Consider the following 17,430-nt stretch of genomic DNA (forward strand, 5'->3'; position numbering starts at 1 on the left):
CAAAACTACAGTAATCAAAACAGCATAGTACTGGCACAAAAACAGACACATAATAAACTCACACATCTAGTCAGTTCATCTACAACTAAGGAGGCAAGAATATACAATGGAAAAAAGACAGTCTCTTCAACAAGTGGTGATGGGAAAACTGACAGCTACGTGTAAAAGAATGAGATTAGAAAATTTCCTCATACCATATATAAAAAAAAACTCAAAATGGATTTAAGACCTAAATGTAAGACCTGAAACAATAAAACTTCTAGAAGAGAAGACAGGCAGAACACCCTCCGACATAAATAGTAGCAATATTTTTTCAGATCTGTCTCCTAAGGCAAAGGAAACAAAACAAAAGCAAAAATAACCATGTGGGACCTAATTAAACTCTCATAAGCTCTTTTTTTTTTTTTTTTTGGTCACGCCGAGTGGCAGCAGTGAAAGCACCGAGTCCTAACCACTGGACTGCCAGGGAATTCCCAAAACTCATAAGCTTTTTTTTTTTTTTTAATATTTATTTATCTTTTTAGCTGCGCCATGTCTTAGTTGCGGCACGCCAGATCTTCAGTCTTCATTGTGGCATGCGGGATCTTTAGTTGCAGCATGCGAACTCTTAGTTGCAGCATGTGGGATCTAATTCCCCGACCAGGGATCGAACTCAGGCTCCCTGCATTGGGAACACAGAGTCTTAGCCACTGGACCACCAGGGAAGTCCCAAAACTCATAAGCTTTTTTTCAAAAAAATATTTATTTATTTATTTATTTTTGGCTGCATTGGGTCTTCATTGCTATGTGCAGGCTTTCTCAGTTGCAGCGAGTGGGGGTTACTCTTCGTTGTGGTGCACGGGCTTCCCGTTGAGGTGGCTTCTCTTGTTGCGGAGCACAGGCTCTAGGCGTGCGGGCTTCAGTAGTTGTGGCGCACAGGCTCAGTAGTTGTAGTTCACGGGCTCTAGAGCACAGGCTCAGTAGTAGTGGCACATGGGCTTAGTTGCTCCGCAGCATGCGGGATCTTCCCAGACCAGGGCTCGAACCCGTGTCCCCTGCATTGGCAGGCAGATTCTTAACCACTGCGCCACCAGGGAAGTCCAAAACTCATAAGCTTTTGCAGAGGAAATGAAACCATCAACAAAATAAAAAAACAACCTAACGAATGGGAGAAAATATTGATGTGACTGATAAGGGGTTAATATATAAAACATAAACAGCTCATACAACTCAACATCAAAAAACAAACAATCCAATTAAAAAATGGTCAGAAGACCTGAATAGACATTTTTCCAAAGAAGACATACAGATGGCCAACCGGCACATGAAAAGATGTTCAACACTGCTAATCATCAGAGAAATGCAGATCAAAGCCACCATAAGCTATCACCTCATACCTGTCAAAATAACTATTATCAAAAAGTCAACAAATAACTAATGTTAGTGAGGATGTGAAGAGAAGGGAACACTTGTATGCTGTTGATGGGAATGTAAATTGGTACAGCCACTGTGGAAAAGAGTATCCTCAAAAAGCTAAAAATAGAACTACCATATGGGGACTTCCCTGGTGGCACAGTGGATAAGACTCCGAGCTCCCAATGCAGGGGGTCCGGGTTCGATCCCTGGTCAGGGAACTAGATCCCACATGCATGCCACAACTAAGAGTTCGCATGCCACAACTGGGGAGCCCGTGTGCCACAACTAAGGAGCCCGTGAGCTGCAACTAAAGAGCCTGCCTGCCGCAACTAAGACCCAGCGCAACCAAATTAATTAATTAATTATTTTTAAAAAAGAAGATGAAAACACTCAATGCTCTGTGGTAACCTAAAAGGGAAGGAAATCCAAGGAATAGGGGAGATATATATATACGTGTGGCTGATTCACTTTGCTGTACAGCAGAAACTAACACAACATGGTAAAGCAACTATACTCCAATTAAAAAAAAAGAAAATGAAAACACTAATTCAAAAAGATACATGCGCCCCACTGTTCAGAGCATCACTACTTACAATTGCCAAGATATGGAAGCAACCTAAGTGTTCATCAACAGATGAATGGAATACTATTCAGCCATTAAAAATAATGAAAATTTGCCATTTACAACAACGTGGATGACCCTGGAGGGTATTATGTTTAGTGAAATAAGTCAGAGAAAGACAAATACTGTATGTTATCACTTATATGTAGAATTTTAAAAATAAAACAAACGAATGAATATAGCAAAACAGAAACAGCAGGTATAGAAACAAACTAGTGGCTACCAATGCAGAGAGGGAAACGGGGAGGGGCAAGATAGGGGTAAGGGAATAAGAGGTACAAACTACTATGTATAAAATAAATAAGCTACGAGGATGTATTATACAGCAAAGGAAAAATAGCCGTTACTTTGTAACAACTTTAAATTGAATATAATCTATAAAAATTTTGGATCACTATGTTGTACACCTGAAACTAACATAATATTGCAAATCAACTATACCTCAATAAAAATTTTTTCATTTAAAATAAATGCAAGTTTTCCCTGGTGGCACAGTGGTTAAGAATCTGCCTGCCAATGCAGGTGACACAGTTTCAAGCCCTGGTCCAGGAAGATCCCATATGCCACAGAGCAACTAAGCCCATGCACTACAACTACTGAGCCTGCGCTCTAGAGCCCAAGAGCCACAACTACTGAGCCCATGTGCCACAACTACTGAAGCCCGCGCACCTAGAGCCCATGCTCCGCAAAAAGAGAAGCCACTGCAATGAGAAGCCCACGCACCACCGCAACAAAGAGTAGCCCCTGTTCGCTGCAACTAGAAAAAAGCCCATGCACAGCAACGAAGACTCAATGCAGCCAAAAATAAATAAATAAAAATAAATAATTTTAAAAAAGACTACTAAACATAAATAAAACTTATTATATAAAGAAAGAAAGACTATTAGATACAGGAATAACAAAAATAAATATACACAGTAACAAATCTAGGTTTACATTTATCTATCTTCATCCCTTTATTTCCATGACTATGAGATCCACAGCTCATCCAATAGATTTGAACTGATCCAAATACCAGCCTTTTCTTTAGTTCTCACAGACGAACAAAGCCAAATCCACAGACTCTATTACAATTCACAGCTTAGGACTGCACACTACAAGTTATTGGATGTTAGTCCATTTTGGAGTTCATAACCTGAAACAGAAACTCAGATGGTTGGGACCTCCCTGGTGGTCCAGTGGTTAAGACTCCATGCTCCCAATGCAGGGGGCCCAGGTTCAATCCCTGGTCAGGGAACTAGATCCTGCATGCCACAACTAAGATCCCACATGCCTCAATTAAGACACAGTGTAGCCAAATAAATAAATAAAAACTCAGATGGTTGAAATGTCTAATCTTCAGGAAGGATACTTCGTTATTTGCGCATCATTCAGATTGCCTTACACAAGTTTCATTTATTTTCTTAACAGCTGCTAATCTTGCTTTTAATTTATAAATGTGGTTAGTTTCACTTCAATGTTGAATGTTGTGGGCTGTTTAATCGTATACTAGTTTCCCTTAACTGTAACAACAGTAGTTTGGGCCTCTTATGTCCCAATACGTAAGACTTTAGCCTGTGCATACATTGCAGTTCAAAAATGAACCATGTATAACCCTATCACTGAGAGACAAGAAGGAAAGCTTCTCTCTTCCAAAATTTTACAGGGATTCTCTTTTTCCACTGAAAAATGGGAACCTGCCAGCTAATGGGGAACGTGAGGTCTCTGACCTCATCTAAAGGTGCTTCAGCCTCTCAAGTTCAAGAACCACTGACCTGCAGGAAGGCCTTCCTCTCTGGTTCCTGGACCCCCACACCATGGCAGAGGCCATCTTCCCTGCAAATTCAGTGTGATGTCCCAGATAGCAAGCTGGTTAGCAGCTGTCCACTCTCCAGCAACCTTGCTTTCTGAGGCATGTGTTAGTTTCTTCGACCTAGGAAAAGATAGGTCCGAGGACCTATCTTTTCCTAGGTCGAAGCTGGAACCATCCACCCCCTTCTGAGCCACAGAGGTGTGGCTGTGCCCTCCATCCACAACAGGACATCGCAGGACACACTGCAGGAAGTCCGATATGAATACCTAAGGCTCACACAGTGGGTGCACAAGGCTTTTGTTCTAGTGCAGATCTGATGGGAGGGCTCACCAGTTCAACAAACCTTGAAACCGGTACCAGTGTACAGTGCCCAGACTTACCAGAGAAGGTAAACCCTGACGATGTGCAAGGTACAACGGGGACAAGGAAAAAGGTCTCTCTGGGCCAGTAAGAAGAGGAAAGGGAAACAGAGGGAGAAGCAATACTTGAGCCAGGTCAACGGGTATGAGCTTTCAAGTCAGGTAGACCTGGGGGTGAATATTCCTGGCTTTTCCACCAACCAGCTGTGGAGCCTTGAGCACATCCGGCCCAGAGCTGGCCCCAGCCCATACTTACTGAATTGAGCAAGTGCTGAATGAAATTCTCTGAGCATTTCCTCATCTGCCAACCAGTAATGCAATTTCTACCTTGCAGATTTTAGAGGAATGAGAAAACACACAGTGCTAAGAAAAACAGACACAAGACATGCAGCAGGCTGGGGACCAGAGTTCTAAAGCAAGTTCTGCCTAACCTGGCAGGAACATTCTCACACCAGGGAACATGAGTTCCTGGACTCTGTCTGGGGCCAGGTTAGGAGGCGGGTGGGTGCAGCAGAGCAGGGCAGGGGCAGGGCCAGGCACTGAAGCGAGGCCACAGCCTGGAGCGAGCCAGTTCCTGGTGGCTGTTGGGTGGCTCAGACAGCTCCTTGCCTCCCCAGCCATGGTTCTCCCTTTGCCCTGGCTCTCCCGAAGTTGCTGCCGTCGCCTCCTCCTACCATCCTGGCCCCCAGCACTCCAGGGCTCCTGGAGGTGCTGCTCCCAGGGTCCCAAGGCAAGCACAGAAAAGACGAGCTCCACAGGCACTGGGCAGACGTCACCTTCCAGGGTAAGTGGCGCCAAGAGTGAGGGTGGAGAGCGTGAGGGCAAATTTGTACTGGGGGCAGGGAACCCCCTCCATCTCACCCTGTACCACAGGCCAGCTGAATGCAGACACTACCGCCACCCCTAGAGCATGCTGCCTAGTTCCTCAGTTCCCCAGCACCCCCACCCCACTCCAGACCTGAGCACCCTTTACCTACACCCCTCCCTCCCTGCACAGTCCACGAAGTCCTTGAACAGGCATTTCCCCTCATCCAACAGTTAATTATTTCTCAGGGGGGGTTGGGACAGCCAGTCCTCCCCTTCCCATACGTCGCACAGAAGTCCAGTTACAGCCCCTGGGCTGTGATCTCTAACTTTCCCCCTCCCCCCAGGCCTATGCCTAAGACAGGAAGCAGTCCAGATGTACTGCTGGCATTGCAGTACAGATGACCTTAAACTAATGGGGCTGAAAAACAGGAAGGAGGCAGTGAGCCTCAGCCCCCTGCCCTGGCTGATGCTCTCTCCCTAACACCCTCCTCTCCCAGGACCCCTGGCCCCGCCCCACAGCTGAGCTGGCCCAAGCTGAGGAGCTGCTGGAGCAGCAGTTGGAGCTGTACCAAGCCCTGCTCGAAGGGCACGAGGGGGCCTGGGAAGCCCAGGCCCTGGTGCTCAAGATCCAGAAGCTGAAGGAACAGATGAGGAGACACAGAGAGAGCCTGGGAGAAGACGCCTAAGCTTTCCACCAGTTGCCACTTCACCCTCCTACACTGGAAATACTGCACACTACCCTCCCCAGCCCTTTGATCAGAAACATCCCAGCCTCTCCCAGGCCACTAAGGAAACGGAAGAAACCACCACGAAGGGCCAGAAATTTGAAAGTAGTGAGAAGCCACTGCAGTCTTTTCAGTAACATCCCCCAGTCTGACACCTCCTACTGACCTCCGCCCCACAGCAGTGTACACAGTCCCCACAGGAATTTACTCTGGATTATGCCCTAAAATAGCCTCAGCCCAAATCCAATAAAGGGACGGAGCGCTTACAGACACCACAGACGCATGTGTTTTTTAGTTTTGTTAAAAAAAATTCTGACAAATCAGGGAAATGGGGGTTTAGGAGTGGTGGCGATGCAAAAGAGGGAAGCCATGGGGTGGGGCACGGGGTCGTCAAGGGTAGGCGGCAGCAGTGTCTCCTTCACCCCCACGCCTGGCATCATCTCCTGAAGAGGAGCAGACTGTCACACTCCAGAATGGGTGGGGAGTCCTCTACCGCGTCTGTTCAACTGAAGAAAAACATGGCAGTTAGAATAATGTATGGAAACGAAAAAGCTAGGTTGGTAGAAAAGGCCCCTCTGAAACACATGCAGATGTTTGTGCAGTGTGTGGGTCAGAGGATACATTTGGGGGTAAAGAAAGAAATACTTCGATGAGAAGTAATTTGATGAGAAGAGACCCCATAAAGAGGTCAACTAAACATCCCAACAGGGCATCAAGATGGGGGTGCGGGGGAGAAAACAGATGACAAGTTTGTCAAGTGCCCACTATGCACCAGGGGCTTTAAGAAAAAACCCACTAAGGAACAAGGAGAACCTAAAGGACTGGGGGAGCCAGTTTCATGCGATCATTACTCACTGTAGGAGGAGATGTCTATCTCATCAGGCAGCTCACTAATATTGACTTCAAAGCGATCCTGCACATCATTGAGAATCTTGGCATCATTCTCATCTGACACAAACGTGATGGCCAAGCCCTTGGTGCCAAACCGGCCTGCTCTGGCCACCTGGAAGAAGACAGATGACAGAACTGGTAGACCCCAAAGAAGGAAGACACCCAAGAGGAGGGATGAAGATGTACGGTATGAATAAAGAAACTAAGGGGGTGGGAGAGGACCCTGGGATACCTTCCGGGTGTGGGGCTTACCCGATGCAGGTAGGTGTCAGAATCCTCAGGCATGTCGTAGTTAAAGGCAATGTTCACCCGCTCAATGTCCATGCCTCGGCCAAACAGGTTGGTAGCCACAAGAATTCGTCGTTGAAAATCTTTAAACTGCTGATACCGAGAAAGCCTTTGTGAGAAAGGAAAGCAGAAAAAGGTTGAGATTCCTCACTCTCAAGGGTCTCTTTTCCTCGCAAGGACACAAAGCATCTTCCCCATCTCTGACTCACCTCTCCTCCTGAGGCATCCCACGGTGGATGGCAATAGCTGGGAAGTTCTGCTCCACCAGGAGCTGGGCCAGGGCAATGCAACGCTGCACAGACTTCACAAATATCACCACCTGTGTGTGTGTGTGTGTACGTATAAGATTGGGGGGGGATGTGCGTCCATGTGGGTGTGTGTGAGAGAGATTACGTGCAAGAGTTTTCAGTAATTACACTCTTCTAAAAGAACTCCTCTTAGTCCCCATCACATATTTCCTCTTCTGCTCTAAATATTACTTAGCCTTTCCCTCTTGGCTCTGATTTTTCCTGAGCAGACAGACATGCTGCAGAGAAGGTATGGAAAACAGGAACTAAAATTACCAGACATATTAGGAGACAAGGATGAAGCCACCTCATGAGTGGTAAAAATTTGAACTAAAGTCTGGAAAGACCACGACTGATACTCCGACTCACCAAAACATCAAATATAAGAACCTACCCTAATTCTAGAAAGTAGTTTTTAGTGCAAGCAAATCACACAACAGGTAAAGTGATGGAACACTTCTCCCTTAGTAAGTAGTACAAGAAACAAATAAAATTTAAGAACAGGCCTAATGTATTTCTGCACTTTCACCAACTTATTAAAACTCTTCAAGGATTTTATAATTTGAGCTTTATTTTGTCGAATATCTACGCCAGCCATGGAAAAGCAGTTCCCACCTTGCTCACGCTCAGTGCCACCAAAAGACATTTTTCTCTCATTTAATAGAATTTTCATTTAAGAGACTTTCTCCACCATTCTCTTTCACACGACACACATGGTTTCCTCAATAAAAGGATATATTATAGAGATTTCTGCAACAGTTGGAGACATGCTCATTCTCCCTACTGGACCTTGAACAACTGACCTGGTTGAATTCAAGGACATCCAGAAGGTCAAAGAGCTTCCGGTTCTTCTCGTTGTCCTTCAGTTTCACGTAGTACTGCTGCAACCCATGCAGCGTCAGCTTCGTCTCATCATCCACGAAGATCTCCATTGGCTGGGGGGGAGGGGGGAGGGAAGGGGTGGGGAACGGGAGGAGGGCAGAGTGGGGGGGTTAAACCTGGGGGGGTGGAGGAAGTTGATCTCCAATACACCCCATGGCGGGATGGGGAGAAGAGAGGAGATTGGAAACCCAACCCCACCCCCAAAAATACCCACATTTTAATGTGGTCTTTTCCACAGTAGATCTAATTTCCTTCCTATCAGTTGAGTTTTAAGATTTTCCAACTGAAAATTTTCACGGGAAAGAAACTTTGCAGGGAGGAAAAGACACAGTACAACCACCCAATGGCAAGATGCCATTACCTCAAATGGTGGTGGTGGAGGAAAGAAAACAATGGGAGGTGATTCTCCGAGAAAGAACATGATCCAAACACCTGGGAAATGATGGGAAACAGTGACTCGAGGTCAGAATAACGCCATCAGAGCTGGTTTAATATCGGTGAGAGGACAAGGACTACTCCATTTTATGCTCTCAACTACGAGAATCATATCCCTATTAGAAAGGTGGACGTCTTCCATATCCCCATTAGAAAGGCGGAAGATCAGAATGCTTCAGTGGACATAAGTCAAAATGCCATGAAAAGAGAAGCAAAAATTACGCAAGATGAGCAACAACTTGCCCTCGGACCACAAGGAAACAGTTTTAGATAAGACTGGTCTCAACTAAAAATCAAACCACCTATACTGTTACGTGGAAGGTATCATTAAGTGGTGCTAAGAAGCAAATTCAGAGCAGCAGTTATTCACTCATCTTTAAAAACAAAACAAAACATATACACACACAACCCTTGAAGGGAAGGAAGGCAACATTTAAAAAAAAAAGGGAAAATTGACCCAAGACTCAACTCCAAAGCCCAACTTTCCTAGCACTCTTCACTAACTTGAAGACATAGTTAACATAAAACTCCAGGGTCCAAGATTTCGGGAAAGGATGTGTCTGTCATGGGAGAAAACCAGAAGCCCAATCTCAGAAGTCAGACTAGCAAAGGCAGGCTTTCCAAAGAGAAGTTCCATGGCTTCTTTCAGATCTAATCTGAGCCCCAAGTACAGCTGAAGAGTTTTGGTCCCATGGGAAGGAGCAGAGCAGGGAGGGAAAGAACACACTCCACTGCTTATACAACGGCCCCGCCTAGCCCCAGACCCTAGCACCCACCTGGTTACATCCAAGTGGAGCTCCTCACTTTACCTTTCCCATATCCAAGTATTAAAAAAAAAAAAAGTGTTTAAAAAATGAAAAAAAATCTACCACCCCATTCAGAACACCCCTCCCCACCAACACAAATGGAGGGAAATAGGGAACACGGCACGCCTTGGGTTCAGGAAAAAAACCGGGAACGGAAAAAGAGGCTGGTTTGGTCCTCGGCTTCCTGGTCAGGTTCCCCGCGGCCTCCGCTGCCGCCATCCACCGCCGGGTGCCGTCCGCATTCCCCCGCCGCGCCACGGTGCTTCTCTGCTGCCGGCTCACATCAACCAAGGTTCCGGATGGGTGCGAGGAGGAGGTACGGGTGGGAAGGAGTATGGACTCGGGGACTGAGGTGCCAAAGGCCCCCACCCCTGGAGGTGGGGAGGGAGCGGATTCATCTGTGCTGTTTGCTCTTCTTTTGGACAATGCCCTGCCATCTGTCTGTCCCTCTCTTGCTCTCCTGCCACCGGGACGTTATGAGTTTGGGGAGCAGAAGGCTCCGGTTGTATGCTCGATGCCACCTTGAGGGTGCGTGGCTGTAGGGAGTATGTAGGAGACGATGGGTGGGTGGTAGGGCAGAAAATCCTGCCCTCCCCCAAATGGGAGAAGAGGTTCAAAAATGCTGTGATTAAAAAAAAAAAAAGTCGAACACTTCCCGCTCTCACGTTAACCCGACCAAGTCTTCCGGAGTTTCCCTGGCGCCCGCGCAGACCCTAACACTAACTGTCTCTGCCTCTGTGTGTCTCTTCAAGGAGTCATCACTCCCAAATGGGCATGTGCCCCCTTCTTGGCGCTTGAAGGACAAGGGAGTCTGGAGGAAGAGGGCGCGGAGGGGGAGGAGGCAGCGGGCGGGGAGTGGAGGGAGAGAAGGTAGAAGGGTATTTACGTCTTGCATGAACTTGCGGCAGACTGGGCGAATCTCTTTGCTCAAGGTAGCACTGAACATCATGACCTGCTTCTCATGGGGGGTCATGCGAAAAATTTCCTGGACATCCCGACGCATGTCTACAAGAAAAAGAAACTATAGTAGAAGAGAAGCATATATCGTAAACAAAGACCAGAAACAGGCTTACCAATGAGGTAAAGACTGTTGGTAAGCAAGAGTCTCGGTTCAGGGGAAGATTTGCCTCAGGCCTCTCTCTACTCTGTTTTCTCCAACCACCATATAATCATATCCATAGGAATAACAGAGTGGAAAGAACAATGGATTTGGGACCAGGATCCAGCTGTGTATTTTAACCACACAAGAAATTAGATGAAACCCCAAAGCCCACAACTAAAAAATGGGGATAAAGCCCACTGCAGAGGCTCACAAAGATAAGTCCTTTGAAAAATGCTTTACAAGGCCCTTCTCCCTACTCCTCTCTCCCCAAGCTCCAACTGTCTACAAATATCGCGCACCTATTACATTCCAGCTGTCAGAGTCCATTCCATGCTTCCTCTGGATCACACTGTCCTATCCAGTCAGGCAAATATGACATCTCTACTTGGAGCCCACCTTATAGCTCGCCATCTAGAATAGCCAAAGATCATTTGGAATGACTTATCCCTGGGGCTATGTCGATCCCTACTCTCTCATTCACCAAATTTGAGTTCTTACAAAACATCTTCCTTAACCCCACTTAGCACACCAGAATACCACACCACACAAACTCCCACAAACACCCTCCACGTTAATTCTAGAATTTATATTCAGCTATGAATTCTGACAATATATGCTGAGCTGAGGATGCCAAGAGTAGACTGTCTCCTCATCCAGCTCAAGTTTCTCCCCTATGACACCCACTATAGGGTTTTACAAAGGAGAATAGTGGTGTGACTAATAACCAAGATCAGCAAAGTCCCTTTTCTCAAAGATAAACATCACCAAAAGAAAGAACATAACACCTTCCTCCTTGATCACTAAGGATGCTTAAAAAGCCTAACAAAGACTGACCAGGGAAGCCAGAGCCATCAGTCATGGGTGATAGATTAAGAGTCGTCCTGGCACTAAAGTGCTCCAGTATCGAATAAACATCATTTGGCTCCAAAAGGCAACTCCCAGATCACTAGCCCAGTCCCAGCACTGCTACTCACCGAGTTGTTCAAGCATCTTATCGCATTCATCCAAGATAAAGTGTTTAATGTGTTTGAGATTGAGGCTCTTATTTCGAGCCAGGGCTAGGATGCGGCCAGGGGTCCCCACGACGATATGCGGGCAGTTCTTCTTCAGCACCTCTTCATCTTTCTTGATAGACAGACCACCAAAAAACACTGCGACCTGCCAACCCAGGAGAAAAGAGTATCTCACAAGGAAGGAAAGAATTCAACCTCCCCAAGGTTCCCATCCTTTCAGTTTACTCTAAACCAAGTCTTCGAACACTTCGGAGCTAAAGGGAACCTAAGAGATCACCTAATCTAAAATTATTATATCCCCCAAACATTAAACCGAAGAAACAAAAGTGACCTGCCCTAAATTACATGGCTGATTGAGGCAGTGAGGACCAGCATTTAGTTCTGACTTAATCTAACAATCTTCCTTCCCCAAGGCCAGGCTTCACCGTAAAAACGAGGACGGCAAGAAATCACCAGAGTGTCAAGTACCAAAAAAACCTCATGGACATCAAGTTTTCCTAAATGACCCCAGATTTTTAAACTCCTTTGCATAAACCCTATGAAATTACTGATTCAGGCTAAATATACTACTCCATGTTAAAACCATTAGGGGAATGGTTGTTGAGGATCTGGGCCTTTATACTCTCTCAAATAGCACCAAAAACTCCTTTTTAGTTTCAAGGGGGAAAGATCAGACTGTCAGGACCCTAATTCTAGGGTAAATCTAAAACCATTAACTGTGGGACAAGCAGGTTTGCAACAAAACAGGAGATACATAGCATCATCTATAAAGAGTTCTAGCCAAAAATGTTTAACTTGTACCAGTTAAGCTTTCAAATATAAATTTCAGTTTAGGGACTTCTCTGGCGGTCCAGTGGTCAACACGCCACGCTTCCTACGCAGGGGGCGCGGGTTCGATCCCTGATCAGGGAACTCAGATCCCACATGCCGCGTGGCGCGGCAAAGGAAGGAAGGAAGGGAGGAAGGAAGGGAGAGAGAGGGAGAGAGGGAGAGAGAGGGAGAGAGAGGGAGGGAGAGAGGGAAAGAGGGAGAGAGGGAGGGAGAGAGAAAGAGAAAGAGAGAAAGAGAAAGAGAGAAAGAAAGCAAGGAAGCTCAGTTTATAGGAAACACTGGGAGGGAAGAACAAGTTAAAACAACACAGAGGAGTAACCGGACAAACCCAGAGGTAAGACATTCTGTAGAACTAGCCCAACCTTTTAAACAAATCACTGAAGCATAATTTTGAGCAAAAGAAAGAAAAGTAAGACTATGTCATGAAAATTTATATTTGATCTTGCCACCAAGACCATCCTCTTTTGAGTCCACAAGGTGATGAGTCAGACCTATACAGGAAGAAGTGCAATCCTAGTCCTCTACTGAGCTCAATGACAAATGTTTCCACAGTCATTAACTATGGAAACTGTTTCCTGGTTTTCAACTTATAGAATCAACCTACCAACAAGACTGCTTGCTAAAACGACAGAAAGTAAACCCCAATGAAACTGACCATATAAGAATACAAACATACATAACACACACACCAGCTTTGACTATATTTAGAAAATTTAAATACAGTTTTCAAATTCTAGGAGAAAAAGTGTAAACAAGCTAAATAATCTTTCACGAAAAAGTCTAAAAGGCCTTTAAGTTGACAAACTGAGAAAATAGCTCCTAATACTTGGTTTCACAGAACATCAGAACTTAAAAAAAAAGTTAACTAGTGGTATTCTGTGAAGTACGATTACACGGGAGAACAGAATCTTTTCATTATAAGGCCCTCTGGATTACCTATGCACTTTTACCAGGCACAGATACTACTTTTACTACTTTGGTTTTAAACAAATTACTTTTAGTTTAGGGCTATTACTCACACATTCCTAGTTCTACACGTAAATTAATAATCAATTATGAGGAAAATTACAACAATCTGAACAAAAATACTGTTTTTTCTCCACCCAAGGAGGATACAAAGTTATATACATCAAGCATACGTTTATGCTTCTCAAACTCCAATTACCCAAGGATCTTGTCAGAACACATATTCATACTCGGTAGGACTGGGGTGGAACTCATGCAATCTACATTTCCAACAGGCTCCCAAATGACATTGAAACCACGGGTCTGGGAACCACACCCTGAATATCAAGGTTACACAATGCACAAACATATTTATACAACGTGTTTAAAACCAAGGCAAACTATAAAGCTTCTCCAAAATCAAAATACAGCAGACATCTCTGAAAGTACAATGCATACCCAAATGAACCCTAGAATATAAATCTCTTATACACCTAAGTTGCAGAAACTTACTACGTACTACACGTAACTGAGATTTCTGTATAGCTATTTAACACCTGTGGGATGTGAAGACTGCTGATCTAACAAGACTCCAATGCCTCCAACTCCCCACACCCTCACTCCCCCAGGTCTCTTTACCCTGGCTTACCTTGACGTTGGGCATGTATTTAGAGAAGCGTTCATATTCCTTGCTGATCTGAAAAGCCAACTCCCGAGTGTGACACATCACCAGTACAGACACCTGGGGGGGGAAGTAGATGGAGACACACATACAGTATACCCCTTCACCAGGTATGTCACAAAAGCACACCCAGCAGATCACAGGTGACTACAATTCTGGATCTAAATCATTAACCCCGTGATTACTACAGAATACTCTCATGGTTATTGGTCAAGGATGATAAAGGTCATCTTAACAACAAGCACTCCCGGCTCTGAATGCATCATGTAGCTGAGACAAAAATACCCTTCCTGAATATTACTAGCCAAAATGCCTTCCCCAGCACTCTCCCCAAGTGTCTCTCCCCAAGTGTACCTGCCCAGTAACTGGCTCCAGTTGTTGCAGTGTAGCCAGCACAAACACCGCCGTCTTTCCCATGCCTGACTTGGCCTGGCATAGGACATCCATTCCCAGGATGGCCTGAGGGATGCATTCATGCTGGACTAGAAGTAAGGAAAAAAAAGATAAATTAGTCTCCAGAGAACTCCACCACCTTTTTCACCAGGCCAAACCCATTTCTCACCACTCAATTCTTAAGTTGTTCTTGTCAATTTCCAGACCCTTTCTACCTCTCTGCCCTCTCAGTCAAGTGATTCCCAAATCAGACCTTCCCAGTTCCTTCTAACATAGCCTCTTCCAGCTCCAGGGCCCAAAGTCCTGCTAACAACCCTCTTGCATCTACCAATTGGACGCCTTAGGTGCTCCTGATTCTGTCTGAATGTTCCTTAATCTGTAGCAATCCATGAATTTTGAGTGCCTGCTACAGGCCATTTCTCATACTTAGATTGTCATGCTTTGGGGCACATAAGCCTGCAACAACCTTGAACAAAATGAAGAACTTGGTACCTGACCCAAAAGCCAGCCATCCTTAGACCAGCCATAAAGGTTTCCAGAGACCAGAGTTGGTCTGGCCCAAGGGTCCAACCAGCTCCTCTCTGGAAATTTTAAATTAAAAGTCAGAGAGACAAAATTAAAAACAGGCAAGAAAAAAAGCCACTCCAAGTTGCTTTTAGATCACCAGCACTTACATGCTATCATGAATGAAAGACCAACTTATATAAACCTCTTCTATTGCTAAAATAGTTTTTGGTACTTATTTCCTGATCTATCCTGAATATAAATCTGTATCACCTGAGGGACCATGACCATACTGTTTCCTGTATCCTTAAAGACCCTAATGAATACTCCATGCCCAACAGAAAATTTACCTTCTGATGGATGCTCAAAGCCACAGTCAACAATGGCCCGGAGCAACTCTGGCTTGAGCAGAAAGTCACGAAAGCCAGAGCTATGAATGGAAACGTAGGAGCCCTTGACATCCTTCTTGGCAGGGGCCTCAGCCCCATCTCCCCCAGCTGCTGTCTCCACCTCATCATCTTCATAATCCAAGAGCTCATTGTCCACATCGTTCTCTGCCATAACTGGGCCGGCAGGGGGAGAAGGGGAGGGGTCTCTGGATGAGTTCACGCAGAATAAGGGAAGACAGAGAAGGAAAGTGGGGGCTTGAGGAACAGTAAAGGAAAAGAAACACACTAGTTTCTGACAGAAGAGCTGGGGAAAAAAAAAAACAGAGAGAAAACTCATCAGTCATGAGCAGAGCCTTCACCATCTTTTTCCATCCCCACATTCTTTCCACTTTCCCTAAACTAGGAAACATTTTCCTGGAAAAAAAATAATAAAGAAGGACAAGACATAAAAGCGAAAGGCAAACATAATACAGGGAATGGGAAAAGTGGGCCCAGGGGAAGTGGTTAGGACGTAAGTTCCCAAAAAGACAGGATCAGAGAAGCAGAAACCGGAAAGTTGGAAGGGCAAAACCGACTTACAAATTCCTGGTCTGTGACAATAACAAGAAAAAAAAATACATGTTTGAAAAACAGAATACTATTAATGACTTAAAATGGAGAATGGAGATGAAAGTGACAAAACGAAAAGTCCTCAACGGAAGACCTTGTGCTTTCCCTATAATCTCAAGGTGTCGACAGCAGCCATCAGTCAAGGGTGATAGATTACGGTCGTCATTACGCAAAGCGCTCACTTTTCAAAATGAAAACATCATGTGGCTGCCATCCACCTCTCGCAGCATTCCAGCCTCCCACTCCTCAATAACCTCCTTCTGGCGTTTAAGAAATCCTTGTGTAATTAATGGCGGAGAGAGAGGCTTAGAGAAATGGCTCGCCGGGAAAAAAACCCACTCCTCCATCATACGATGAATTAAAAAAAACACAGTAGTTAAGAAAGATGTATCCTCGTTCCGGCTAACAGAAGCTTTACCAAGTGACCTCCCATCACCGTTATGTTACTCCTCGGTGTAACTCATTTCCGAAAACACACAACGACACCACTCGTAAACATTTGGAAAACACTCCAGATAATGGTGGGCAGTCCGAGGTGAGAAAAATCCAACTAGGCCCACAAATCGGTACTCCTTCCATTCCCACCGCGGACCGAGAGATAAGCGGGAAAGTGGGAAGAGCCCCGCCCTCTGCAACTGCCCAAGACCAGAAGACGCCTAGCGCCGCCTCTCACTGTCGCTGGGTTCTCAGGTAACCGAGGGGCCCACCGAAAGAGCGAGGAGCAAAGGAAGCACAATGGCGCCGGGGCCACCATCTTGGATTGGGCCCCCCTGGATTCCCTACCTCCCCCCGAAGTTTCCTGATCTCGAGGGATGCAAGTGATGGAAGTAACGACCCAATCAGACTCCAGCGACCAGACCATAGCCTGTACAAGGGTTATCAGGAGGCCGTGCGACAGGATAGCCGCAGAGAAACGCAGATGGAGGCGGATGGTGCCGAAGGCCAAAGCTTACCTGAGCAAGGCGAAGGCGTATGGCGGCGGCAACAGCGACGAAGGAGGGAACCTGCCTTCACTTCCGGTTCCCGGCTTCCCTCTACCCCGGCCTCCCGCCTTACGACCGCGCAGACGTAAGGGACCGGAAGAAGGACCTTCCACGGTTCTATAGTTCCGCGCGCTCCTGGGTTGCCTTTAGAAAATGCCTGTGTGGAAAAAAAAATTTTTTTAAGCCACTTCTAACTTCTCCGCTACTGCCAGTAACAAAAGGCATAAAGGAAACTAGCATCCTCCCCATTGTTATCTTTTTTCTCTTGTCCTGCTCTTTTCCACGCCTCTCTCTTCATTTACGTTCTTGCCACGCAGGCCTTCTCTCTGGGCACCCCTCCATGGGCGCAGGAAGACCCAAGGTGGCGGGATTTCGAGTTCCCACGGGGTCCTTGGCCCGGTAGTCAAGGTGACCTGGGGGCGTTGGCGCTGGAGCTAGGGAACAACCGGCCCCAGGTGTGGGAAGTGAGTCGTGCTCACGAGTCCTACCCCTACCCTTTCCCCAGCCATGGAGCCGGTGGACGGCATTTGCCTAAAGTAATGTTGGCCGATGTAGCTGATGCCTTAAGGGCCCTGAGGTTCGTGGGCGTGGGCTGGAATCAGGAAGGGGTTCTGAATCCACTGAGTGGGGGACAGGGTCTAGATTCTGCCCCAAATGTTAACGATAAACGGTAGGGCTTGAGGGTTAAAT

The 17,430-nt window shown here is 46.0% G+C and overlaps 2 protein-coding genes across 5 annotated transcripts; one reads left to right on the top strand and one right to left on the bottom strand.

Annotated features, from left to right (window-relative positions):
• Positions 1 to 1,249: 1,249 nt before the first annotated feature.
• On the top strand, positions 1,250 to 5,975 carry MCCD1 (mitochondrial coiled-coil domain 1). The gene is made up of 2 exons (XM_082415523.1): positions 1,250 to 4,952; positions 5,473 to 5,975. The coding sequence occupies exons 1-2, from the start codon at positions 4,629 to 4,631 to the stop codon at positions 5,659 to 5,661; spliced, it is 513 nt and encodes a 170-aa protein (XP_082271649.1). The 5' UTR covers positions 1,250 to 4,628; the 3' UTR covers positions 5,662 to 5,975.
• An 8-nt stretch (positions 5,976 to 5,983) lies between these two features.
• On the bottom strand, positions 5,984 to 16,797 carry DDX39B (DExD-box helicase 39B). Of its 4 annotated transcripts, none has more exons than XM_082415438.1 (11): positions 16,711 to 16,797; positions 15,110 to 15,452; positions 14,217 to 14,344; positions 13,830 to 13,922; positions 11,366 to 11,549; positions 10,176 to 10,294; positions 7,970 to 8,101; positions 7,089 to 7,198; positions 6,844 to 6,988; positions 6,556 to 6,703; positions 5,984 to 6,206 (listed from the first exon to the last, which is right to left on the bottom strand). In XM_082415438.1, exons 2-11 carry the CDS (start codon positions 15,318 to 15,320, stop codon positions 6,190 to 6,192), a joined length of 1,287 nt encoding a protein of 428 aa, XP_082271564.1. In that variant the 5' UTR covers positions 15,321 to 15,452; positions 16,711 to 16,797; the 3' UTR covers positions 5,984 to 6,189. The 4 variants fall into 4 exon arrangements, with proteins under 4 accessions (XP_082271564.1, XP_082271563.1, XP_082271562.1 ...); XM_082415437.1 differs by lacking the exon at positions 16,711 to 16,797 and adding an exon at positions 16,541 to 16,676; XM_082415436.1 differs by lacking the exon at positions 16,711 to 16,797 and adding an exon at positions 15,940 to 16,097.
• Between the last annotated feature and the right edge of the window lie 633 nt (positions 16,798 to 17,430).

This window comes from Balaenoptera physalus, assembly GCF_965194825.1.
Source record: "Balaenoptera physalus genome assembly, chromosome: 11".
NCBI classification, from domain to species: domain Eukaryota; kingdom Metazoa; phylum Chordata; class Mammalia; order Artiodactyla; family Balaenopteridae; genus Balaenoptera; species Balaenoptera physalus.